Below are 27,558 nucleotides of genomic sequence, written 5' to 3'. Positions count from 1 at the left end.
CCTTGGCCCGACCTTTTCGTCGCGCATCTGGCACGCATCGCGACGATCAAGGCCTCGGTGGTTACATTGTTGCGAAATTGTGTCGGCGATCGGTCCACGTGATCGAGCGCAATTAGTCAACTATCGGTCGGACGCGGCGAGGGGGGTGGGGGGGTGGGCGTCATTTTTAGTCGCAATTAAGCGATCCGCAAACAAAGTCTTTCCCCCTACCAGCGCGATTAGATAATACGATCGCACGCGAGCGAGGACGAATATTCAAGGGAACGCGATGAAACACGTTGGCGTATATTCGCATAATTTATTCTCGCTTTAATATATTAGATATTGTTTGTAGAATATATATTTTGTATATGTATATGACTCGCGCTATAATCGTTATCGTAAACAATTCGACGTACGCGCCATTTCGCAATATAATTTACACAAAAAATTACTGTACAATATATATTAGCCGTTTCTCGCTCTCTCCTACTCTCGAGCATACATCCGCGCTGCAATTACACGCACACAAGGAAACTTTATCACACTTGTTACATTTTTTATTTTTATTTTTTTGTTCATCACTTTACCCCGCGTCTTATCGTCATCGTCGTCGTCATTGGGGAGGGGACGACGCAGGCCCAAGTATCAAAGCTTGGATTCGGATATCATTAGAGTAAAAAAATTAAAGAAAAAGAAGAAAAATCACTTTAAAGATTGCAGAATTGAAGGAACATATAGGAAGTCACACGCTATAAGTAACGATCACACGTTGCGATCACTAAATGCCTAGACTGTCTTCGTCTTCTCAGAGCCGTGGTATGCGTGCCAGGCGAATCTCTCGGACACGGGAATTAGATCCTTTTTATCGTCCGTCACGCGCGTGCCAATTTCGCTTTCCACCGTATGATATGACGCCGGATATGAGGGCTATCCCGTTCCGTCGCGACTATCTAATGATATGCATGTCTCTCCGAGTCACAGACACGTGTCGTGCGATAGTAAGTTTACCGTACGTTCTATAACGTTAAGTATTATAGCAAGGGTCAGCGATAGGACACGCAAAAAGAATTTTAAATCTCCTATTACCTGTCCGTACATGTATATATGTACAGTCCGCTTTACTGTGAGCTTCAGAGTACAACAAAGACGACGCTACACAAATTTGTCGAACGCTTATAGATCATTTGTATTATTTGTTTCTCTAGCGATACAACAGCTCTACGCGAAGACGAAAACGGCTGTGGGGAGGAGGGTTCGAGATCGATTCGGGGAATCTAAAATCATTTTTGTAACAGAAAGCAAAGCAACTAAGAAACCCATGTCTGCTGCGGTTAACCGCTAATTAATTAGCACGCGCGTAACAGACCACTCGCGTCGTTATTTTGCCAGCTGACTGATAGTCGCGACCGATCTCGATATATAAATTTACACTTTGGTATACAAATACGTAATCTAATCGCGCGTATAGGCGCCGTTCCGGTTGTGTCCTTCGACGAGCTGGCTCGCGTCGAAAACTATTGTATCATTTTCGAGAATCATACCCCCGTCTTTATTCTCTCTCTACATCGAATGGGTCTGTGTCACAGTAAATATATATACAATACAATCAGGTACAGTAGTAGCATATGGAGATTGTAATCGGTTTAGTCTCGAGGAGGATGGACAAATGGACGAGAGGAGGGAAGATCAAGGAACGGGATACAAGATAAAGAGAAAGAGACAGAGAGAGAGAGAGAGAACAAAGATCTTTCTCATCATATTTCACAAGATCGTTCATTTCGTCACATTTAGCTTCTTCATTTTGTTATATATCAAATTTACAGAATAATTTTGATTAAGACACACGTTTCAACGCGAGAGAGTTGTATATTCGATCTATTTGATCAACAGATCTGTAGAAATTGACGGAAAGGAATTAACGCAGAGTCCGTTAAACGGACGGATCACCTATTCGTATTCGCGCAGGACACAGGCCGTGATAATTGAGACGAGGAAAATGAACGTCACGGGAAACGGCCCGCGAGGACAATAAACCATATCCCGTATTTCCCTTTCTGACGACTGGCGAATGATACGCTTGCGTTTGGTACATTCGACTTTAATAGCCAGTAACGTCATCGTAATGACTATTGGTCCGCTTGTTCGCTGGTCTCATCGTTGTCGGACGCCGATGTTGACGGCGTCCTATCGTGATTCGTGCAGGTCTCCGCCTGATGGTTGCTCTCAGCAATCTCCAACCAATGTTGCTTGTTCATACTGACCCCGTCGACGAGCGGCACAAGTTTGTCCGACAGATGGGCGAACGCCTGTCGAGGTAAGCATAGATACGGAAAGATGAGTTAGAATTTTCATTTAAAAAAAAAAAGTCATTATTTCTTGTCACGCTGTACCTACCTCATAGATAGGTAGACAGATCGAGTCGATAAAGCCCACTTGCATCATCGGTAGCTGGTCCTCTTTTTCTCGATTCATAATGTCCTGCAATACCAGAAACATTTATGTGAGAATATTTTTATTATGTATAAATTATGTTTACTTTACGCTACTCACGATAGGTGTAATGTTAAGCGTCCGCCTCTCTATGTCGCCCTGTTCGAAAAACTCGCTACTAACGAGTTCGGCTACTCTCTTTTCAACCTCCCACGGTTTCGTGATGGCAGCCAGATCACAGACTGTCATCAGCATCCCGCGTAGAAGCTCTCGATGATCACCGAACGCCCAGTTGTAGCCACCACTGCGTGCTAGATTAAGAAAAGCCGTACGCTTTCTAAAGTAAACGGCCAGATCGGTAGAGAGTATCGCTTCTTCAAGAACCTTTACCACGCGCGAATATTCTTCTGGCGAGAGATTTGACAGAATTTGATTTCCCTGGCTGCTCAAAATCATCAGGCACTGATCGAAGTGATGATGCTCCATCGTCGAGGTCGAGTACAGCTGTGCCAGTGGCGACGAGGCTCTAAAAACGAAAAGATCATATCTCGTACACAGAACTCGCCGTAATCAGTTAAGGGACGTAAATTAATGCAAAAGTAAAAAAGTGCTCACTTAATTTGAAAAGAATTGTTCGTTCCACGATGATCGAGATCGTGACACAAACAGGCGATGATAAGCGCGAGACATTCAATTTCACCAAAGATCTTCCACCATTGTGTAGCCTAGTAACACAATGTAACAATTACAATTCCCGTTTCACATATTATAATCGATATAAAAAAAACTCACCGTCAATATAGCAAACATCATTTGGGCCACGTTAAAGGCGTGTCGCCAATTGTGATACGTAACGTTCCGATAGTTCTTTTTTACGCTCAACAACCAACGACAAAGTACGTCATAGTCGATATGAAATCGTTCGACAAAATCCAAGTCGAGAAACATCCTGAGACACGCAGTAAGAGTTTCGTCGTCTTCCATGTGTATATCGTCAAACTTGAAATCGTGCAGTTTAAAATGCGCCGATGACGGAACCCTTAAACTCTGCCGAGATAGAGAATATACGATTGAACGAACGTTCAACGGTTTGAAAATTATAGCTGAGATGTGTCGCGAAGCTGAAAGCATACCAACCCTCAATCTCTGCGCGTCCTCCAACGACGCCGATGCATGGTAACTCAGTACTTCTAAAGTGACGCTTTGTTTTGCCATCGCTATCACAGCCTTCTCATACCTGAAGACCCGATAAGTCAAGTCGAATGTTCGAGATAGACCCAAGATACACAAGTACACTCACATGTGCGTATTATGAATTCCCATCCCGCAGAAGATCGCGAACGCCTCGACAAAATTTTCATCGTTCTTCGTGAAAGGCAGATCGTCGAATTTATTGATCAGCTGAATGACGCCGATTATCTGAGCGGACGAATTCTTGATGGCCATACAAAGAATCGTACGATGCCTAAAGCCGGTACCGTCGTCCACCAACGGATCGAATTTCGGATCTTCGTAAGCGTTCGGTATATTGACAGTCTGAAAAATCTCTTATATCGTCTCGGGCACTAATGTTTAGAAAGAAATTATTAATCGTGCGATACTTACCTCACCGGTTGTCGCTACGTAACCCGTGATGCCAACATTAATAGGAAACCTACTCTCGAAAGGACTGCAAGAAAGAGAAGGATTTGTTAAATCTATGGAATAAACTTATCGAACAAAAAACTAAACTAATTACAAACTTGAATCACCTAGTGCGAGAATCTGAATCCTCGCCAGCGAGATCGTTCGCTTCGAAATCGAAAACGCGCGAGAAACTTCCCTTTGAAGCTTTATGTACGAGCAACACCTGAAAGCAATCACGACATTGCAACGCGCTCCTTCGCTCGGGTAATTGCGTTCTCCTCACGGCGAACGTTTACGTTCATTACCTGAACACGTTGGCATTGAATCAACGATTGCGTATGCGTAAGAATTCTAAGAACCATGTGCTCTATCGTACTTTGTTCCTCGAAAATCATTCTAGCCAAATCCAGTAAAACCTAATTGTCAATACCAAGACGAATTAGATCCTTCTTCTCGTCGTTTCGAGCGATTCGACGAAATTGGCGCTCACCTGATTCCTCTTCACCTCTAATTGACTTTTTTCGTAAAGCTGAGCGTTTCTTAAACCGATACCGCAGAACTGTAAATAACCAGCAAAAACCTTCTCGTCCTGCGTGGTGAATTGGCTCTCGTTGCCGAGTTTGTTGATCACCTGTGCCACCCCGATTACGTCACCGTTGCAATCCTTAATAGGCATGCACAGTAAGGCACGCGTACGGTATCCCGTTAAAGCATCAATTTCGCGATTAAACCTCGAATCCTGAAACGTTTAAATCATTTTTAACTTCGTAGACATTGGATACATGTTGTTAATTCAAGCATCTCCGCCCGAGTTTCTCGGGTACGCAACGAAGCGAAATAATGTATCAAATTACCCTCACGAAATTAGTGATTATCGAGATAGAGATAAGATCTCTACTCGTGTAAGATAATGTATACGCGTGCAAATATAAACAAATCATGATTCATCGAGAATTCCCAATGATTAATAATCGATTAAACAGATGCGAAACGCAGCGCGTTCTCATTAGATAACGAAAGACGGAAAAGTGCTGATTGTTCGGTAAAATGGTATTTCCAAGTCTTGCCTTGTAAGCGTCCGGTATATTGACAGGCTCCCCACTTTCAGCGACGTATCCGACGATTCCGGTACCCCAGGGAATCTTAATTTCGTCTTTCTTTTCCATCTCAATCAACGTCGATCTCGAACAGACATCGAATAGCTTCGACACCAGACACCTGCTCCTCGTAGAAGATTGATCGCGCTGCGGATTGTGTTCGTTGTCGGAGTTGCTCGCAACGGCCTCATGATTCGGAGAGGATGGTGCGTTGGTAACAGCAGCGGTGGCAGCGGCAGCAGCAGAAGCGGCGGCGCCGCTTCTCTCTCCTTGGACGAGGAACAACGAACCGCGATCCGCGTGAAGGAGCGTGCTCACATTCTGCAGGATCTTATGGCACAACGATCTCACCTCCAGCTCGTTGCAAATGTCCTTGACCTGTAGAGACCTTACAGAAGTTAAACTGTTCAAGGATAGAGAGAGACTATAGCGATATATCATATCGAAGAACCTACCAGCTCGAAAATGAGATCCTTTTCGTCGAGGTGCCTGAGCTCGTGTCTCGATCGCCTTTGCGGCCGGTTCGAATTACCGGATCCAACTTGCGGCCCGCCCGGCTGACCCGCGTCGCCCGTCGACACGCTCAAGAAGGTCGGCGTGCCGTCGATCGTGTTGACGATCGGCTTCAGAAGGCCTCCGCGCTCGAACTCGTGCGCCGAGATTTTGCGTACCGGTGTCGTGGCACCCGAGCCACCGGCACCGCCTCGTCCGGAGGACGAGTTACCAGTCCCGACGTGGGTCGGACTCGAGAGCTCCACGCAACTGCTGGACGACGAGGTCGGCGTCGCGTGTGACACCAGCCACATGTCCACAGTCTGCCGTGTCACTTTCCTACCGAAAAACCCAAAACTAATAATATATATATAAGTGTATGTGTTCTATCTATTTTTTATTACGATGCTTTCTAACATCTACGTAAAAATAGCTTGGAAAGTATCGCGATGAAAAATAGATAACGCATGCAAACGGAAGGAAAAAAAAACACGTGAAAAAAAGGGAAAAAGATATAGAACGCGACAGAGGCAATTTAGTTGTGGCTATTTTTAACATTTTTCAAGAACGATAGTACAAGACCGTCGATATATTCGCGGAACAATGAACCTAGCGCGAGTCTATCCATTTCGTCCGCCGTCAATCCGGAGGGAGCGATGATTACCTGAGAAAGTAATCGTTGACGAAGTCGGGGTGCTCGTCGAGCCAAGCCTCCATACGGGCGTATTCCGGATCGTATGCCGTCGAGGTCGAGGAATAATAAGCGCCGCTGCCACCGCTGCCACCGTTTCCATCCTGCACCTGTTGCAGCATATTCTGGCTCGCCACACCGCTCTGGGCTCCCTGTACCCCTTGCACGCAGGGGGCCGCCGTCTCCGCCGTCATCCTCGGCTCCTCGATGGGCCGCAAGTGCAGGCCTGCAATTTTCATTGTTTTCCATCCGTTAATTACACGGAGTATTCAACGGTCTCGCTAACGCAGCGAATAATCACGCTTCTCGGGAGATCGTGTGGGAAAAAAAAACAACAAATGTCACGCGGCAGAATTCAACTTTTCATAACGTTATTTTCTAAATTGTTCGAATATCTTCGCGATCGTGTTATTATTATATTTAACTAATAAGTTGAAGTTTTATCGACCGATTTTGACAAGCAAACTTTACTTGCCGCAAAGACTGCGAAATCACATTACGAAGTGTATTCGTATTAATTAAGTGCGAAAGACAATTACTGATCCGTACTTATGATGTCTCGTTTCATTTCAAACACAATCTCTCTACAAAACTAGCACCTCGCTTACAGAAATTTGGTATAACTGATGGATGTACTCTGTACGCTTCAAAGAATTCTACGATTAAACACGAAGATAAGGGGCGAAAGAGATATGGGACGAACACATTTCCTAGGTTCCCATAGATATAATCTTTTCTCAGGAATCTAACTCTTTTCTGGAAACTCCAGATAGCATTTCGAGATTCCTGTTGAAAAGTATTACGACTCAAGTTGAACCGGATTGAAATAAAAGAGCTGTCGCCAGTTCTCTTATTTTTCAAATTCCATTTCAAGAAAGTATAAAACTCCTACGGCATCGTGAAACGTTCGTCCGCGATTGTTCGTGACTAACTCCGAATCCAGTCTGTAAAAGTTGTATTTTTCTTTATTCACCATGCGCCGCACCCCAACTCTCTCACGCGGATTTTATCGTCGTATATCGGCCCGTTCTAACCGAGGGGGAAATTGTCCCTGGGATTTTCCAGCCGATCGTCGATTAAGTAATTTGATTTGCTGCCCCTCTTATCTAGCGACTATCCCAAACACCTCTGTTGTTTTCGATGAAAATGCATGCCGCGAAGAAATTATTTGTTCTAAGAAGACGAAATCTTATCGTTGATAAGGATCTCTTTCGAGATTACAGTTTTTGGGATTTCAAGATCGTCGATGTCGTTTTTCGACGGAAATGCACGACACTTTTCAGGTAGATCGCTTTGTCATTCCGCGTGGTATATCAAGAAACGTTAAGGTGACCGAAAAAAAATAAACTTTCTCGTCATCCCGACGTCCTGACACAAAACACGGAGTGTTTTGCGAAATACTTATTTTTCGATCGCCTTACCTCGATACGGCGCGGAGTCCGCGCGAAGAAAATCGAGAGCTCGTTGCAGGAACGGACGTACGATCGAGAGGCAAACGAAATCCGTGGAAAAACCCGACACGGATTACCGGGTAAATTTCCTATACGAGACGAGCCGCGCGTTCTCTTCACGGATGAGTTACCGCGCGTCGCGTCGCTTCGGTCCTGCTCATACGAACAGTCGATTATGAACTATACGCCGGCTGATGAACAATATACGTACGGATGTCGCTACAGCGGAGTAATCACGCGGAATATTGGCTTTTTCGACGACACGCGGTGGTACGGGGTGTTCTGCAACTGGTGACGTAACTGGACGAAGTGATTAAGGCTACGGTCAACGTGACGCTACAAATGCTTCGAAGTATTCCTCTTCTCTTTTTTCCCAAAAGCTACGTTACTTTCCGCGCGGAGCGGAGACGAGTCGCGCGGGAAACATTTCATCGCGAGGCTGCAAGTGCATTACGCAATGGTCGCTGTAACGTTATTATATTTAGCCTTTAGAGTGAACCGGAAATCCAAGCTGTGCTCGATCGACGATGCTTTACGATACGTAGAGAAACAATATGGTATACGTGGGTGGGCCAATGTTCCTGCGTTCCTTTATACTTCTGTCTTTCCTTCTCCCTCCCTCCCTCTCTGTTCTTTGATGTTACTCTGACAAATTCGAACTTCAATTCTTGAACACGCACTGAATAACGATGGTCCGTTTAAGTTGCGCGCGCGGACGAACCGACGCGAGCGCGGCGTGCATCTTTAATTTATTATACAGTGGATCAAAAAAGTACACTGAGAGAAAAATCCAGGTTTAAATGATCGTTCGAAAATTAACAAACGGACAATCCGACACTTTCAATCGGAATAATTAAAAAGCCGATCAATTATCAATGATATCCGGCTATCATTGATTGGACATTATTCTAATCTTGATTCGGCTTTTCATAATTCCGATTAAAAATATCGGATTATCCATTTGTTAATTTTTGAACGAATTGTCCATTTCTCTGAGTGTATCTACACATCCAGTTTTCTTACAATAACTTTATTCGAAGGAATAATACATAATTATGAATACATATACTGTATGTAATAAATTACTTATGGACACAATTCCTAATTACGTATTATTCCTTCGAATAAAGTTATTGTAAGAAAACTGGTTGTGCAAATACTTTTTTGATCCACCGTATGGAGTGGCGAAGCGTACTGCAATCCGCGAATTGGTCAATTTCGAGTCAACTTTCCTGTAAAGAAGATATCGAGAAACTTCGTCATTTATCGCAACTTCCAATCGTGCGCCTTTGTAACTAAAGCATCGAATTAAAGTTCCGTTAAAGTTTACTCCAAGTTAATTGAAGGATATATGTAATCTTGTTATCCATTGGTTTTCCTTAGAGGCTTACTGTTTCCAAAAGTTCACAGTTTGAAGGAAATGCGCCGAAGAACACACCTCGTACCACTCGTATGTCGCGCGTATGTGCGCGTAAGAAAATAAAATTATAAAGTGGTTCACAGTGGGCAATTGAAGGGAAAACGAAACGTATTATCATGAGATTTCGCCCAATTTCCGTATTTCCATGCGCGATGAACGTTCTTTTGTCGTACGACGTCCCCTTGTCGTACGATCGATTATGCGGACGGTCAGCGCACAGTCGTGATGAATATATTTTAGGTCTAACGAGTCCCCCGGCGAACGTCATTGCTTTCGCCGCTCGTTGGTGACGACAGCGCGCGGGAACATGATAATCATTACTACGAAGATAGTGGCAGCCAAACAACTGGAAATAAAGCTCACGCTAAGCTACAGTCGGCTGATAATCGGCGCGCATCGTAAAATTCGATTAAATTATCTATACGGCAAATTCATTCCGATAACGCGACGCCCCGTCGGTCCCGCGCGGTATTCCTGGAATGTTTTCGCTACTGCCGATTCAAGATTTTTTTTTTAGGATTTAAAAGTCCACCGTCCGATTTCAATTTGCGAGCGCGCGCGGCTCCGGTGCTATCACTTTCTACAAGAGATTTCGACGGTGCGATTTTCAAGTAACGAGTCTCCAAATTGCTGGAATTCGTCGGCACGGCTGTTTCGGCGTGAACACACACACACACACACTTTACGCGAAGGTTTCTCCTCCCGTGATCGATCACATTATATTCCGCCGGAGTACGCGTCGGACGATCGCGATGATCACCGCGAGAGCAGAGCATACCATTTTCGATCTTTTCACTCGGTTGCACAAGGTCTCGGGTCGTTGCCAGGCCATACTCGGCTCGCGAACGAAGCCTGGACGGTTCAGGTGAACGCCGAACGGCGCTCGTAGTATCCACGTTTCTGCGTCTCTCTCGAAATAATCATCTTTCCTTTCATTCCTCACGGATACGCGGACGACGGCCGACGGCGACGGCGACGGCGACGGCGACGGCTCCTCGCGTGACGGACCGTATGCGCGCGAGAGGCGAATAGTTACACAAAAAACGCGGACGATGTGTGTCGCGGCGCGGCGCAAACACGCTGGCCAGTTTCGCACGGTTGTGATGTAGCGAGCGGCAATGATAGCGCGTCGGAAAGCCGAGAAACCGACCGACCGACCGACCGGCCTTCACGCGCCTCGCCTCGGCCCGATGGCGCCAAGCTGACCTATCTGCTCGCCACCGATCTCGCCTGTCTCGCTTTTGCTCGGCCAGTCGCGGCGACCGGCCGATCGACCGATCGACCGATCGTTCTCTCCGTCACGTATCTATGAACTCTCCCGGGAGACACGTTGCAAATGTAGCTCCATTACGCGTGATTAATCAAACAGATTTTCTGATTTTTTTTTAATGCGAAAGGAGGAAACACATCAGAAGTACGAATATTAAAACTGGTACGAACCTCTGAGGTAAACTAGTCGATTAACCCCGAGATTAGATCGGCTTTGCGGACTCAATTCTTTGAGAAATTTCCGCCTGATATCACTTTGAACCAGTTTCCGAGCTCCGGAAATGGTACCTTGCCGCGTTGGGATCTCACTGTTACATCCTGCGGCGGCAAGAGGCGACCCAGCGGTAACCGCGAACATCCCCCTATGTATTATTTTCTGGAAAGCGGATGACTGCTGCCAGGTCACTGCTTCCAGGAACTACGAATCTCGAGAATTCCACGCAGTAAGATCGAAAGGCCGAAAACTATTACAGGCGCCAGAAGATCCCTTGCTGTTCGTATACCAATTGATCGCTTTAATTTCTCTCGTTTGGAGAGCGAGTTGTGAGCGATTGAGTGACTGAGTGAGCGAATGTGTGTGTGTGTGTGTGTGTGTGTTTAATAGAGGGAGAGAGAGATTTAGTGGAATCATATTCGGATACTGATTCTCGATGACGTAAACGACAGCGGACGAACCAGTTTCCCAGAAAGCGGAAGCGGCTCGAAACCGCGTGCGCGGGGCCCGTGTAATCGCGATCGAGGCAAGGTCGAAGGACCCGAAAGAAAGGTGGAAGGACGGTAAAGGCGAAAAAAGGATTTATCGTCTTTCGGCGGGGCGTCGATCCCTCCAATGCAACGTTCCGCCGGGCTCCTCGGGCTCCCCCCAGTACCCCAGCGTTCGCATTCGCGTTCGAATGTACGCAACGAGAAAGGCCACTGAAACCTGCTCTCGGACCGGTCGCCGGTTCTTCGTTTTCTGACAGCACCAGACTCTCCTCCCCCCTTGCCCCTTCGCCCCGGAAAGTCCGCGGACTTGGCCAGCGCTACCGTCAAGTTCAATGCTACCGTTCTTTTTTCTCCAAGTTCATATGAGAAAAATAAATCGATTCGCGGTGCCTCGCCTGTTTTGTGTTGTTTGCCGGTGTGTTTCTGTTCCACCGTGTTTATCTCCAGTCTTATCGTTAATTAATAGTCGTTCGATTAGTGGTATACCTACGTTGACGGCTACTGATTGTGAGAGCTATCAGCGTTCCTCGATTACTGAAAATGTATACGAGCAAACGTGCGGAACGAGGCGCTTTCGTTTCACGATTATCGGCAAAACCGGACGTTTTAAGCGTAATAAGATTCAACGATATACGAAAACACTGACCTTACAAGAACAATGGAAATGCGCGATGGAAATTTTATCGAAATCGTCGGTTGTTATTCCAGATATTTAATCGCGTCGTTATTTCCGTTATTTAAATCACGGACAGACACTTGAATTTTCTTTCCGAGACCGATATCGAAAAGTATCTTCGTCTCCGCCAAGCTGGTCGGTTCTATTTTCAGGATTTCAACGTAATCAACGGGAGGTGCGCCGTTTATCTCTGCCGTGGAATCCTCGGATGTGTTTGAGAAAGTGCTCGAGATCGACGGGAAATCGAAAAGCGGGGGATGTTTAACTTTACCGAGATCGTGCAAATAATCGGAGCCATCGGATAACAGGAACCCAGTTGAATCAAAATGAGAGTAACGTAAACAAATGCGCGGCAAAAGTTAACGGATATCGACTTAACGTGCCGACATTTCACGCATCCGAGATTCGGGGCGGCATACCCGGGGAGACTGGGAGAGGCGGGAGTGCCGGGACTTGGACGGAAGCCGTTGCAACCATTTTTCACGGCTGACTTTTCTTTCTAAGGGAGAGGAGGAAGAGCTCTCTCGTCTCGTCGGGGCTCCACTTTCGGCATGCGTCGAGGTAAACGTTAGGCGACGCGAGGCGGCGCGACACGCGGCTATATTAAACTCAATCGTCACGCGTGTGCGTGCACGCACGCACGCACACGCGCGCGCGAAATAAGTTGCGTCGTCGTCGTGCAGGCCCAGGTCGTAAAGCGCGCACGAAGTCAGGGACGCGCGTACTCTCTCGACTTTAGTGCCCCAGCGTGTCACACCTTCCTCCTGCTTTCTCCCGGCTCTTCCATCATTATAAATCTCTATCGCGTATGTAGGGAAAAGTTATCTCGATTACGCAAAGTTATTTCGCAAAAAAGGAAATTGAGATCGAGAGATACTCGAGATAGATGAGTACTACCTCCATAGCTATATCCGCGGGCGAGATTTGTCTAGATCGAAGCGAAGAACATCCGAGGGACGAAGAGCAAACGCCGTTCGTGGATCGAGGACGAAAGTCGCGCGTCATCGCGAGGAACCTGTCGTTTCTCGTAATCTGTTAAGTTACGCAACGAAATAGCGGCAGTTACCTTGGCCAATGCAAATACGCGTCGTGTATTCGCCTCGGCTACTGCAGTCGGTATAACGTGCCGCAAAAGAACGCGCTTGGATCTCTCACGATCAGGTCAGTTGCCGTGTGTGGCACCTGATTCCGTTTCGGTGAAAGAAAGAAAATAGATGCACTTGGAAGAGATTGTTTTATCCATTTTTACGCTATTTTATCCGGTAAAGATTACCGTCTCGTATGAAATTTACGAGATTAGATCAAGCGTGTTTCAGAATTAAGAAAATCGATAAAAATTTTTAACGACTATGTTCACAACCCTGACGTTGACTTTGTAAAGTTACCACTTCATTTTCAGAATTTCAATTAATAGTTTAATAGGTTTTTTTGGGGGAAAAATCGATATGTTCGTTGTAAAAGGCCATTTCTACTCATCTATGTATTTTTCCTACGTTCAACATAGTCCGACTTCCACGAAACTCACAAAATTCAGCGATCTCTCGTTCTTTTCCTTTTCGAGCGAGAGTATACGCGTGACGCAATAACGCGAGATAAGATTTGGCCATCGATGACACGGGTTAACCATTGTTGTTATTTTGTTTTTTGATAACGCGCGGGTGTTGTCAGTATAATTATCTGCCAAACACGTAAATAAACAGTTTTATCGATAAATGAAACGCGCGATACCCCGAGGACGAGCTAAGTGCGCGATGGAAATTTCGTTTTAAATTCAAAGATTGTAGCTCTCGGCCCGCGATAAGTCTTATCGTTAACTGAGAATCTTATCGTGACATTAGCATCGCTGTAAATCGACAGCGAGACGCGCGGGGCGTGGGTTAATTATTTTCTCTTTTCGCGGTATGTACTCCGTGTATTTTTATTTAAACGCGCGTCGAATTTTCCGCGCCCGCGCGCGTCTCTCGCTTTTCCTCGGTCGCCAACTTCTTATTTTAGGCGCGATGACGATCGACGCCGACGTATCGCTTTTCGGGCCACACGTGTATATATGTGCACACGTAGCTCGTCGAAAAGCGCGTCTACGTTTACGTTCGAAAAGATATCGCCGGATCGTCGAACGAGCGATAACGGGAAACGAAAACAGCTGCGCTAGCGGCCCCATGGCGCGGGCGGGGCGCGCCGCGTATCAGTGCGCGCGTAAATATGTGGGAGGTATCGTATTAACGACGTATACGTGTCTTTCCTCCAGCCGAAATTCAATCTTTCTTACTGGAATTTAAACCATACCATACCAAAGACGCGTACGTTAACTCGACGTTACTAACGGGGGAGGAGGAGGGGGGGGGCACGATAAACTTTAAGTACCACATAGCCGTATTTTTACTGTCGCTCTGCGTAGTAAAAAAGAAGTTTTACATCGATTTTGATCATTTTATTGAGACAATTAATTTTACCCAAAGGCAAAAGTTAATTTAAAACTTTCATTACGACTTGTATCCATTTCCACCAATGCAGATTAACTTTAAACTTGGTTCAACTTACTTTTCATCCTTTTCTAATAGTTGAAATTAGAAGATGAAAAGTGAGTTAAACCGGAATGAAAGTTAATCTGCATTGACAAAAATGGGCATTAAGCTGTTAGATTAGCTGGAATTTAACAAATCCCATTAGCATATCGCGTTACATATTTTTCAGGAACAGCGGATCAACGACTCTCCCGCAAACCGTTGGCGCATTCGCGATTTCTCCGGATAATAGCGCTAGCACGAAGCTCTCCGTCCGCCTGCTACGCGGCGGAGTCGTCAGGTTTTCCGTGATGTCTCGCAGTCCAATCCGACCTGCGCCCTGTCGTTATTACGCTATTACGATCCGGGGGCCTCTAATGGGGGCCCATGCTGCGCACGAGGGAATCACGCTGCCGCGTAATGCACACGCATCGTCCCGTCCGTGTTACGCATACAGATGGATGTGAAACGCGCGCGTTCAACCGTCGGCCTAAACCGTCGCCCGTTCATCACGCGCGTACGCTGTAGCTTCGAGATGTTTTAGAGCGGCGCGCGCGACTCTTTCATCGCTATTTTGCGCGCGCGCGGGAGGGAGGGAGGGAGGGAGGGAGGGAGGGAGAGAGAGAGAGAGAGAGACCGGGAGCAAAGGGGGAAAATTATTATTATTAGGAACGTCGGAGAGCGGCGCGCGTTCTCGCGCGGCCGAAAACTCACATTGATCGAATATCTTAAGCATCGCTTTCTTCAGCTGCATAGTCGCGTCAGCGACCGCGGCGCGGAATCGCCCCAACGAGGAAACAATAACGATACACAGTGCACGACCTCTCGTTGCCTCGCGCGGTCTGTCCGACCACTCCAGTCCATCGTCGATAAGGCGAAACCTTCAAAGAGCGACTGGCCGTCGACCGACAACAGGACGCTGCATCTCGCCGCGCGACGCGGTCGCGGTCGCCCGGCGGCGAGTCGACATCCTCTCCTTCAGTCCTTCCTTCTCTCCTTTCGCTTCCTCTAGGTCAGCACGCGCGCGGGCGCGCGTATACGTGAGTGCGCGAGTGCGTGCGTGCGTGCGTGCGTGCGCGCGCGCGAGTGCGTTGAGTGCGTGCACGTATGCACGATGCAACGCTCAACTGGTACGCGCACCACTACCACCACCACCGCACCATCACCAACCGCCGCCACCACCAGCGGGGAAGTCGTCGTTCCTCGTCACTTCCGGCGGGCTGGAATCCGCACGATGAATGAACTCGTTGGCACAATAATACGTCTCCCACGTACGACCTCCTCCCGGAGGAGGGAGGCGCAAATTCTAGGCCCGAATAACACCCACGTGGCCGAAGCGCGAGCGCGAGAGACGGCGAGTCGAGAGCTTGTGTGCGGAATACGAGCCTCGTCAGCTAATTCAAAAATTCCGGCAAGTTTTTCGCCCGCTCGGCTACTCCGAAAGTCGATCGCGTCGCGTCGCCGCCTCGCCTCGGTTTCCTCCTCGCCGCTTTGTCGCACGAATCACGCGACTCGTCTGCGACGCGGAAAAACCAGGATGCAACTCCGCGAGATCACAGTCCACGAGGCGTCTCTTATCTTCTACGTAATCGCACCGCGTGAATCGGAGAAGACTCGACGCAATCGGCGACAGGTACCGCCGTGAATTTCGCAACCACGCAATCTCACGGTCGCGTCGCGTTGATTCGGCGCGATCGGAGTTCAGAACCCGCGAGATTACGAGACCGTCGGCGCACGTACCCTGTTATCTCGCGTCACACCGAATCACGCTCTCGCCCTGCGCCAAGAACTGACTGTCTGCCGAATTTGCGCCGAGAAGTCGCACATTTAGCGTTCTCTCTGCGCGCAAACGCATATTTCTTCCAGGGAAGTCGCGCGCCTCCGGAAGGCGAGATTTCTCCTTCCCCTCGTGTGTCGCGAACGGCGTAAATCTCGTTGTTCCCGGTTGCGAGACGTTCGCGCGAGGATTCGTCTTTCGAGGACGCGCGTGGTACTCCGCGCGCGAGTTTAGTTGCGACTGTTAAGAGTCGGGTTGAGTAGAATCGACTTGAGTTCAGTTCAGTTGAGTCGCGGTGCGGTGCGGCGTGATGTGACGCTCCAAACAGGAAGAGAAGGGGAAGAGAGAGAGAGAGAGAGAGAGAGAGAGAGAGAGAGAGAGAAAAAGAGAGAGAAAGAGACAAAGAGAGAGAGAGAAAGAGAGAAAGAGAGGGAGGGGGGAGGAGGAGCAGAAGGAAAGAGAGGGAGACAAAGTTTCTAACATCGCTCTGCACGTCTCTATTTTCGGAGCATATGAAATTATCGGGGAATCGTAACCGAAATCAAGGGAGCAAGATGCCTCAGACTTATCTCGGGGAAATATGAACCGTCGTGTTGTGGCACGATACGAACGAAAATTACACTCGCGATATTCGTACAAGCCCCATGTAACCGCGATAGGAAAAAGTTTTGTCGATCGCGAGTCAGCCCAGCGAGATAAATACCCCCTTTATCTCGCTTCGTTATACATAATACGTTTGCATCGTCACATTCGCGCGATAACTACACGCGTGTACGAATGCGTGTACCCATGCACGCGTCACCAGATGGAAGGAGGGAGGCAACGCGGAGAACAAAAACGAGGTCTCGTTACATTAGACCGAGTAGTCATTTTATTTCGTCTGTTTTATTCCGAAAGAAAGAGGGGTGGGATAGATTTATTAAAGATATTGATGAATGTCGTCGAAAAATTTTTACGAAAAACGATTACGGTTCCATTTTCACCTTTTTATAGAATTCACGCCGAAGAATATCGGACCAGAGGCGAAAAATGCCTCTCTCTCTCTCTCTTTCCAGATATCGAAGCAAATTAGTCATCACTTCTCTATAACGCAACTCACGTAAACGATAAAGAGGCTTGAAATTTGTAAATTGCGGCTGCTCGAGTCGTCGAGTCTAGTAAATAAAAAACAGGAAATACGCGTTACTGTCGAGCCAAGATAGGAAAAATAAAGAGAGGATTTATATTTCGTTCTTTTTCCTCTTTTCTCGTAAACTCACTTTAGGTGGTCTAGTTTCAGACGTCACATTTCAGAACAGAATTTTAGTTATAATATTACATAAATATATTTTAGTTATAATACTACATAAATATATGGATATGTATCTTTATGTATCTTTTATATATTTTTATGTATGCATTCTGTCTCTTAAATGTTTTCGTACTCCACGACAAGCTCATAAGCAGAGTTCTATCCTGAATTTCGGCACAATCTTGGAGATTTCATTACAGATTGTTCGAAGCGAGTCCCACTCTCGATTTCCATGTCTCGCGCGTTTTCACTGATTAAACGCGCTTCCGGTGGTTAAACGCGCGCTCATTTCTTCCTGACGCGTCACGACGCGTTACGGCGCATTAAAATGAAAGAATTTTAATATTTGACGCGCTATTCCGCGTGGAAACTATATGTATAAGCGCGTGAGCGCACGTACGCGTGTACCGCGCGTTGCGCCGTACACGTACACGAGCGAGGCGTCGCGTCGGATTATGCAACTGATGAGGTAGCGTTCGTGGTATCGCCACGGTATATCGAGATAACAACTCGGTGGAGTTTAGCGTCAGCGTTAAAGACGGCGGCGAAACGCCGCCGAGATCTTTTCTTTTTCGCGCAGAACTCAGCCTCCTAAAGTCCTAAATCATCCACCGCAGCTTCTGACGTCAGAAGCGAAAAATCAGACGAATTCTACTTTTTTTCTCTCTCTCTCTCTCGTACTTAAATAATTAAGACAGATCACGTGCCATCGCTTCTATTAGATTTGCCGGGGAGTGCCGGGAATATCTCTCGGTTCGCGCGCATCGCGATCTAATGGATCGCCGTAGATCTTGATCAACTCGAGCAATTATTTTCTACTGGAAAATTACGGTCCGCGTAGGTTGAATTATCTACGTTCATTTATTAATGAAGCGCGCCACTGGAAACGAGCGGGAGAATATTACCAATCCACACATCGGCGTCGAACGCGATAGATAGCGACATTACACGAAGAAAAGAAGCCGATTTATTTCGACGTATAGCGGAGCAGAAAGATTTACGCGATCTTTCGGTTTTTTACGCCGTGTAGTCCAATTACGCGGCTGCAGTTGATGATAAGAAGTTTCAAACGCGAGGCCACTCTCGGCGACGTTCGATCGATCATCTCTCTCTCTCTCTCTCTCGGGTCGATTCCACGCGTACTTACTTCTTCGCGCTTCGCGCTGTTGTAGGTTGTAACGGAATTGCTCGTCGTACAGCAGCTGGCTCACGGACGGACGGACGGATTTCTCTTCGCGGATGATACGTTTGCCTCGCGATAGCCCAACAGTCACGAGACTCTAATTGTTTCTGGACTCGTCGAGGACTTCTCCTTGGCCATTCTCTCTCTTTCTTTTTTCTCTACTAATAAATCTTGAAACTTATTTCTGGCAATTTCAATTGGGATTACACGCGTATTGTGTATTGTGACGAGTAGCTCGTGACGTTACTTCGTTCGAATTAATTGCGCCGGCGAAGATGATCCTCGGTACACCGCGAACGTGAAACACCTGCGGCATTCCTGCGATCGTTATCTTAATAGTCATAATTAAGACACTTATACGCTTATTGCGCTCGCGTTCTAATCTTCTCTTCCTCTATTTCTGCCTACCTGTTTTCAATTCACGACGATTTGCTCGTCAATTGTAAACGATATACGTTCTCTCGGCAAGAAGAGTATCCCATCATCGATACATCACGCGGTTATAGGAGTGGCGACTTCTACGTGACACGTCGTAGATATACCATCGTAACCTTGACCGATCTGGGCGCACGTTTGTCGCAAGTTCGTGCTCTCCTCGGCATTGACACGCCCGCTAATTCCAATGACAATACGATGCCCGCACCCATCACGACCGGCGCTCTACGATCTTTTTCTACGTCAGAGTCTTTCCGTGCTGCCATTTTCTCTTCGTCTTTCGACCGGAGGCGCGATATAACCACTCGAGAGCTCCGGCCTACACGCGCGCGAGAGCGGAAGGCCGTAACCTTCGTAAATTAGCCGCATCCTAATTGATGTATCCATTCGAGTGCTTTCCGCTCCGCGCGCTGAAACGCGCTGCCGACTAATCACGAGAATAATAATCGTAGGACGGACCGCGGGATTGCTATACGCTCAAGATCGAGCGCGGCTTTTCAAGTCAAAAGTGGAGCACCGAGCCAGCGATAAAGTTGACGTAAAATTGAAATAATTAAAACGTACCCGACGAGGCGTAACAAAGCAGGTTTTTTTTCGCAGAAGTAAATGGAAACGAGAAACGCGGCGTTGCCCGTTGGAGTGAGAAGGAGGGAGAACGAGAGAAAGCTGGGTAAAGATTCAGGATTAGGCGTGCCGGGTCAAACGAGCATGCGACTCGTCAATCGTATCAAATTAGCCTGTCGCACTGAAATTAACCCCCAGGTTAATTCGATAATCTACAGATGTCTCGTTCTACCGCATTCTCTGAGACCACGAAGATTGTAACAAGGAAGACGAAGGAAGGAAACGTCCGCGGCACGTTCAACGATAATTCTTATTTATTTTTTTTTTTTCAACAAACTTGACAAAAATGATAAAGATTTACAGCTGTCCGTTAATCCGCGAACTAGAAAGAGCGATTCTGCAACGATTCATTCTTCGCAATTCTAAATCTATTCTGTATGAAACACAAAAGTTGTAATGCGCGAACAGATTTGTCGCGGAACTAATCGGAACCCCAATTCGCTTTTACCCCCCGCTGTATCCCTCGCGGGGAGGCATATGCTCGCCCAATCGTCGTACAAACGCGTCCCCCGTGGACACGCTCGTTCGACGCGGGGCCGACATTGGCTGGAAATCGCCGTGAGCGACGTGTCAAACGGATGAAAGGACTTACCCGGCTTCCTGCGGGAGCTCCAAAGCACGGGAGGATGCGCGGATGCGGCGACGGCGGCAGCGGCGGGATTACCGCCGGAGGCAGCCAGCTTGACTGCGTTCCGCGAACCTGCAAACCAATCGACAAACTTTTCAAGCTTTTGTATTTTTAGTTGTCTCTTCTTTTTTTTTCTTTCATATCTATACCGACAAGTCCACTCTGCCACGAATCGTGCTTCTAAAGGCAACACGAGCGGAAACAAAAGGACAAAAGAGGCAATGCCGCGTGACAACACGGTTGCTGCATCACGCATTAGATTGTTTACTTAAGCGCATTCGCGTCTCGGTTATCGGACACGGCCGGCAGCGTAGTATACGGCGCGCCGAATAGTGATTTTTTTTTTTCATACAATTAATCAAAGATTAAGGACACCCGCAAGCAGCGAAAGAGACGGGGAGAGCTGCTCATCTTGTAACGCGATAGCACACAATATCTCGAGAGCGTTAATCCAACGGCGCTGCACTGGAATCAAGACGGAACATCGCTCTGTCACGAGGGTGCGGGGGCGATGGGGAGAGCGGAGGGGGGACCATTATCGATGGTTCATTAAAGCGAGTACAACGCGAGGCAATACGACGCTTCGCTCGGTATTCGGTTTCGCTGTCGTGAGTGATAAAGCGACTCGGCTGTCCGCGCAGCGACATTGAATCGCAGGTGTCGCGCGCGAGCGCGCGCGCGCGGGCATGTTATTCATCGGATAAATTGATAATTACTAGCCGCGGTGTGTGTGTGTGTGTGTGTGTGTGTGTACATGTCCTGGATCCAATTGAGCGACGCGGTGGAAAAAAAAAGAAAAGAAATAGAGAAAGAGATTGACTTGGATCTGGAACCACTTATACGGGTTCAGGACAATCGCCAGGACATTGTCGCTAATGAGCAGCGCGAACCGGAAGAGGAAACAACGAGGAGGAAGGAAACCAACTCGCAACCGTTATCTAGGATCGTTTTCCAGCGCGAAAAAGAAAGAGAGAGAGAGAGACGCGCCCACAACGCACTCACAAAATCCGTCCGGTGGTTCCTCGATTTCGGGGCTGGACGAGGTGGTGCAGCTGCAGGTGCACGAGCAGAACAACCTCCTCCTGCTGTCGCGATTAGCCGGACAACGACGCCGTCGTCCATCGATGGCCATCGAGAACGCAACGGAGAGACGCGCGAGCGAGAAGTGGCTCGAGTGCATTCGAGGATGCACCGAATCCGAGGGGAAAATCGAATAAAATCGGTCGCTCGCGAGGTTCCCAGGGGAATTAACCTTGGATGGGGGTTACCCGATTGGCAGTAGGACACGCGAAATCGACGTGCGTGCCTCGACGCGATTCTTCATTACACAATTCTGTACCCATACTCGCGCTACACGTTCCCTCGATCGATATCGGCCTCGTCCGCTTACGACATAGCGTTTCGACGATCGTTAGTCAATACGATCGTCAACCGATACGTGCATTAAAACTTCCGATCTGCGCCTCCGAACTCTCTCTACTCATCGGCCTAATGTACTAATGGCTCCGCGTCGCCCTGCCCCGTCCACCCTCGGAGCGTGCTATTTTTGGATGTCACTTCGGAACGGCTAATCGTTCCGATTACGCTAAAGGACGATAAAAGCGATTGTATCTAATATAAAACGCCCTTGGATCGTCGTATATGTCTACAGGCTCGTTTTACGCAACGCGTAACGACGTTCTTTTCCGTTTACGACGATATTACAATCTCGTTATCGGTCTCTCGTCTCGAATTTTCTATAAATATCCTCTCGTCTATTCTCTCATTTGCTGCCCACATATTTTCCGTTCGTTGTTCTCGTTGACGAAGAAATAGGGGAGGAAGAAATAGGGGAGAGGCTTTTAGAAGTCTACGTTTGCCCATAAAATGTGCATTTGCGGCGAAGCTTCGCGGATCCCCGGCGAAGTTCGAATCTTGAAGCGTATCCTTATGAAGAGTACGCACGCGAGAATCGATCGACATGCATGCGAGATCCATAAACATTAATCCAATCGCACGTATGGCATTTTAATGATTCGATATCGCGGTACGTGCGCGTCCGGTTTCGAATGGGCTGCACATTTTTTTTAAAAGCTGACTTCACGTGTCTTACATCCTCATGTACATAACATATGGTAGTGCCCAAATGGCCCAAATGTTTCGTTATCCTCAAGCTCAAACGTTATTTTTCAAGAAGTAACCAACCACCCTTGAAACTCGTGCGTTGTGCGTTGTATTTATCGATGTAACCCTTAACGACTTTTCAATGCTCCGTGTACTCTCCCTTATAAAGTTCCAATTAAAAATACACTGAACATCTATAAAGGCTCTTCTCTGCATGTATTTCATCAGTCCGCTGGGACAAAAAAGGGTACAAAACGTTTCAAAGAATTGAAAAAGATCAAATTAGTAAAGAAGAATTTTTTAAATATTTTTTTTACAGTTTCTGAAGCAGTCATTATTTATTTTAAAAATACTCAGAATGCTAAAATTGCGCATTTAACGGTTAAGTTTGACATTTATTGATCGGAACCAAGTACGGAATATATAAGGCATCGATCATCGCTGCGTTTTCTTTTCGCAACGACCAGAGAAAAGGCTTCTTTTTCTTCCCGATCTTTCCGGATATTTTGCGAGAACGGACGGATCCGGAAGGACATAGGCTCGGCATCGCACCGCGATATATCTACGCAACGATATCGATCGTTCCTTTAGCAAATAACGCCCACGCGTCGTAAACGGCGCTCGGGGACGGGGACGTCACGCGGGATATACGGTAGTTTGCGAAACGTGTGCATAACGCGACGCGCGATCCCGATGCGATTGCCGGTGGGGTCGTTGGCTTATTGACACATAAAAGCAATTAGCGATATGACTGGCGCTGACGGCGCAGATAAGATCCCTCCGAAGATCGGGCGTCGCGACACATGCAGGTGCGGAAGATAGGGGAGACGTTCGTTACGAGTTACGACTATGGCCCCCGCGCGGAACAATGCGACGCGCGCGTTGCCCGGCCGTTTACGTAACAGCTAAGCGCCGACCGTCCCGAGGCTGTTCCTTCCTCTTTCCTTTTTTTTTTATCATTCGACATTGATAAACATATTTGTTCGCCTCTGACGTCATAAGTCAAACCGCATTCCCGCGACTCCGACTAGAGCGGATCTCGCGGCGGTCAATCCGCCTGCCGGAACGAAGATTCTCGATTACGTCGCGGGCGGCACGAATGACGGACGGGCACGAAAAAAGACCAATCTATCTCGACATATACAGGCGTCGAGAAATAAAGATTCGCGTTATTTCTCGCGGAGCTGACGTCACAATTGTGTTTTTGTGTTCATAACGACGCGGCTGGGAGGAAACGAGAGAGCCTCGAAAGAACGTCCGAGCTCTTTCTGGGGATAGCGGAGTTTAAATCTCGAGTAGAGAGATCGACGCTTATCCGTTTTCTATCGCGACGGTAGAATACATTACGTATCTTTGTGCGTAATCTCGCCGCGCGAGCCTTTTATCTCTGTCGCAAAAAAAAAAAAATGGAAATGCAATGTAAACGATTACAGCGCGATACAAGCTTTGCCGCGCGAGAACTCGCCACGCGCGCTCCGCTCGTGTTGTCGAGCAAACGGCGCAAACGCTCGAGCGGAGCCACGTGTCTAATCCCTGTGTCTTATCCGTGTTATTTCGCGGTAAGCATGTGCTCTTCGAACGGCAGCATTAAATACGGAGATCGTCATTTTTCACGATAGAGATAAAAATTTTTCTCTTCCGCTTTTCACGCGCTTTTGGCACGAGACTCTGGCAAAAGTACAACGATCGATTTCCCGCGACCCCGCATTTTCGCATTCGACGAAAATATGCGTCACCGAAATATATCGGTCATTCGAAAATGTGCGAAAATGCGCGCCACGAAGTCCGTGTGTGGTCGTCTCGCGAGGAAGATTTGGTGCCACCGGTGCGCGGTGAGATTTGTCGAACGAGCCCCGTTTGTGCCGCACGAGCAAATCGCTTTCTTTTTCACCGAACGCTCGCTATTCTGGTCAACTTTCCGTTACCAAGTCGCGGCACGTTACGGCCAGATATTAGAAATCTCACGGCGCGTGGCATCGTCGACCGAATATCCCGTCCGACTTTCGTGCAGCGCGGCCGCGGCCGGTCCTCGCTCTTTTCCCCATTTTCGAGCTTTCGCGGAGAGTGAAAATGAAATCGACGTTCCGGAAACGCCGATGAAGAGCGGGGAACGACGATAGAGCGCGCGCGTCCTCCGTCCAATACCCGCAGATAAGCGTTATCGCGCTCGAATCGCGAGCGGATCCTCGCCCAGGCTACTCCGTCTAATTAAGAGCGACCGAGAGAGAAGATCCGTTTCCATTTCCTTTTCCATTGTACCAATCCTCGTCCTTCCTTTCCTCTACTGACTCTACTCCGCTCGATCGCGCTCGCCTGTCTCGGTTTCGAGGAAAGCGCGATGGGAAACGACGGGGGGAGAACGGCGGGCCCCGGCTCTCGATTTCGTTCATCGATTCGCGGAAACCAACTAAACAATGAGACGCGATTTGGTAGTTAGATCCGCGCCGACACGACACGACTGACTCGACTCTCGCGGCAGCGCGACTCCGAGAGATGCGGAGACACGGCGGCAAATCGAGGCCGTTTACCGGCAGGAAATAATCAGTCGGATACACATGCAGCGTGCGTTACGCGTAACCTTGCACTTGCAACAATATTGCGCATGTCGCGCGCAGCGCGGCGCTTCGCCTTCGCTTTACCGCGCCGCGCTCCGCTCCACGCTCCGCGAGAACGATATCTACAATGCTTTATCGCGGGGTATCTTCCTCTACGTCGCTAATATCGATGGGCCACTCGATCAAGGCACGGTCGGCCGTTGTAACGTTTCATTTTCAGACAAAAAAAGAAAGCAAAGATAGATAAATGCCGCCAATCGCGTTTGCCGATCGTACGCGCCCGTGCCCCCTCGCCGCGAATTTACGCAATCACGTCCTATCGTTATTGTCCGTGGAACTTAATCGAATCCCCGGGGATCGTGCTTCCTCCTCGCGGAGAATTTATCCCCGTTTTTCGCGCTACGCTCTCACGCGAGGAACGCCGCCAATTTCGGAGCAACAAAGACGCGTCGTTCCCTACTCGGCGCGCCGCGCCGTCGGCTTAGCTCGGGGTCGATTCACGATTTTTTCGGTTTTACATACGAAAGGAGCCCCCCCTTTACGCGGCGTGTTCACCTGCACTCGCGTTCTCTCGCGTCACCGGTATTTCCAGGTGTTCAACGTATAAAAGATATATTTTTAATTCCCCCGTCGAGCGCAAAGGACGCGTGACGCGTTTCCGTGCCGGAGGAATTGTAAATAATGCGTCGCCTCGGTGACGCCGGCGAATCGAAATACAGCGAGCGCGTGCCTTCACAGATTGTCGGCCCTACGCTTTATAAGTACCGTGCGCTGACCAATTGCGCCACTGGAGCACTTGTCGGCCCTACGCAAATAATAAATAAATAAATAGAAATATATATATATAATTTAATTCCGATTAAAGTTTCAGCGACGACATCTCGACGCGCCTGCTTTTCGGCGAGTTCCATTGAGTTCCATTCAACGCGCTTCAAGGTAGAATCCCGTCGGAATACCCTCGTGCATCTAATCGTCCTGTCCTTCCTCTCCTTCGCCCCGTCTCCCTCTCTCTCTCTCTCTCTCTCTCTCTCTTTCTCTATTTCTCTTTCTCGTAGGGTCCTGACGCGTCGCGTATTTACATATCGCAATTTCGCGATGTCAAAGCCGGAGAGTTACAAGTACAAATGCCGGTCGCGGCGTGCCGAGACTGTCGAGTACCTACCTTTTGCGAGACGAAAACGACGGCGGTGACGGTGGCCGAGGGTCGCACTTGGCCGTCGGTAGGTTTCCGCGCGACTTCCGCGCGAAGGCCGGGATTCCAACGAGGATCCTTCCCTCCTCTCCGCTCGCCGCTCCGTGTCTCGCGCGTACCTTGTACCTTCTCTCTTTCTTTCCCTCGCGCGTGACGCCGCGAAGACGCGCTCGCGAAGCGGCTCGCGCGCGCGGCACACCGGGGGCCACGGGCCAGACACCGGGGTATAACGCGCACGAATTTTCGAAGCGGCGCTTCTCGACGTGGCGCGGTCGACCGACGGTGAACTCGAGGCCGAAGACCGTCGGGGAGTGGGGAAAAAAAAAATAGAGAGAAGAGGCGAAGAGGCGTCGTCGACGCCTGTCGTCGGCGCGTCCTTGGCGCGGCAGCACGTCGTCGCGTCGCGTCGCGTCGCGTCGTCGTGTAGGAGTTGCGTGGCGCGGCGCGGCGTCGCGTGGCCGTGGCGTGACGCTTCCAGCCAGCTTCCACGGCGGACTGCCGGACTGCCTGCACTGGGCTGTGCACCGGCTGATAACCGACACATTGACGGGGCGACCGCCTGTTTAAGGAACAACCGACACGCTTCGCCTACGGGTGTCGCGTTAGCTCGGTGGTGCTCGGTGGAGAAAGAAAAATGCGCGGCGAGCTCGGCCGGCTCGGCGCCGCGCCGCGCCGCGCGCTAACGCCCTCTCGGCAACCGTCGCGGCCGCGACGGGAAGCAGCAAGCCGAAATCGGGCATTGGTAAATCGCGGTAATCGCATGATAATCGCGAGGAGCGCGATTTTGGAATTTGGAATGACGGACTTTGACTCGAGCTCCGATTTAATTTGATCGATTGAATCCAATTGTCTCTGATCCGATATCCCTTTAATCTTTTGTGTCTTTAATCTTTCTTGTATCTTTTTTGTCTTTTTATTTAAGCTTTATTAAACACCCGCGTGTCCTTTTAAGTTCCGAAAAAAATGAATCTTTCTCGTCGCATACAAATCGAAGCGATTGCATTGATATTTTTACTCCGAAAATCGGAAACTTTTTAAATCGATCTTTTTGTAAAATAGCACGACGTTTAAAATACATTTTAATTATAATGATCCCGCGATTAAGGACTTCGACCAAGTCCTGATTTATTCTTATCAAAGTAATACCTTGCGCCGTTTTGTTAACATAAACAGAGAGTTGATAACTTTTTGTAATTTTCTGTTGCTTATTTCGAATTGAAGAGCGTTTGTCGCAGATTTAAAAAGTCCCCGATTTTCGGAGTAATATCAACGCAGTCGTTTTGATTTGTACGTAACGGGAAAGATTTATTTTTCGGAGCGAAAGAACAAGCGGCCGTTCAACGAAGCTTAAATAAAACACAAAAGATTTAAAAAAAATGCAAACAAAAGTGGTATTTAATGACCTTAAAAAAAGTAAAAAAAAATTT

General features: G+C 48.2%; 1 protein-coding gene across 9 annotated transcripts; it reads right to left on the bottom strand.

Annotated features, from left to right (window-relative positions):
• Positions 1 to 284: 284 nt before the first annotated feature.
• LOC139772110 (dual 3',5'-cyclic-AMP and -GMP phosphodiesterase 11) lies at positions 285 to 26,726 on the bottom strand. Of its 9 annotated transcripts, none has more exons than XM_071705488.1 (16): positions 26,102 to 26,720; positions 20,246 to 20,353; positions 6,292 to 6,544; positions 5,591 to 5,984; positions 5,106 to 5,513; positions 4,529 to 4,777; positions 4,344 to 4,454; positions 4,164 to 4,261; positions 4,018 to 4,081; positions 3,713 to 3,948; positions 3,550 to 3,649; positions 3,205 to 3,459; positions 3,028 to 3,137; positions 2,533 to 2,938; positions 2,377 to 2,460; positions 285 to 2,288 (listed from the first exon to the last, which is right to left on the bottom strand). In XM_071705488.1, exons 1-16 carry the CDS (start codon positions 26,673 to 26,675, stop codon positions 2,109 to 2,111), a joined length of 3,630 nt encoding a protein of 1,209 aa, XP_071561589.1. In that variant the 5' UTR covers positions 26,676 to 26,720; the 3' UTR covers positions 285 to 2,108. The 9 variants fall into 9 exon arrangements, 8 of the variants coding, with proteins under 8 accessions (XP_071561589.1, XP_071561590.1, XP_071561591.1 ...); XM_071705489.1 differs by having other exon boundaries at positions 5,591 to 5,966; positions 26,102 to 26,718; XM_071705490.1 differs by lacking the exon at positions 26,102 to 26,720 and adding an exon at positions 21,284 to 22,599.
• Positions 26,727 to 27,558: the final 832 nt, after the last annotated feature.

This window comes from Temnothorax nylanderi, unplaced genomic scaffold (assembly GCF_030848795.1).
Source record: "Temnothorax nylanderi isolate EJ_2023f unplaced genomic scaffold, tnyl_v1.0 TNYL_tig0046_pilon, whole genome shotgun sequence".
NCBI classification, from domain to species: domain Eukaryota; kingdom Metazoa; phylum Arthropoda; class Insecta; order Hymenoptera; family Formicidae; genus Temnothorax; species Temnothorax nylanderi.
This window is presented reverse-complemented; position numbering and strand designations above follow the sequence as displayed.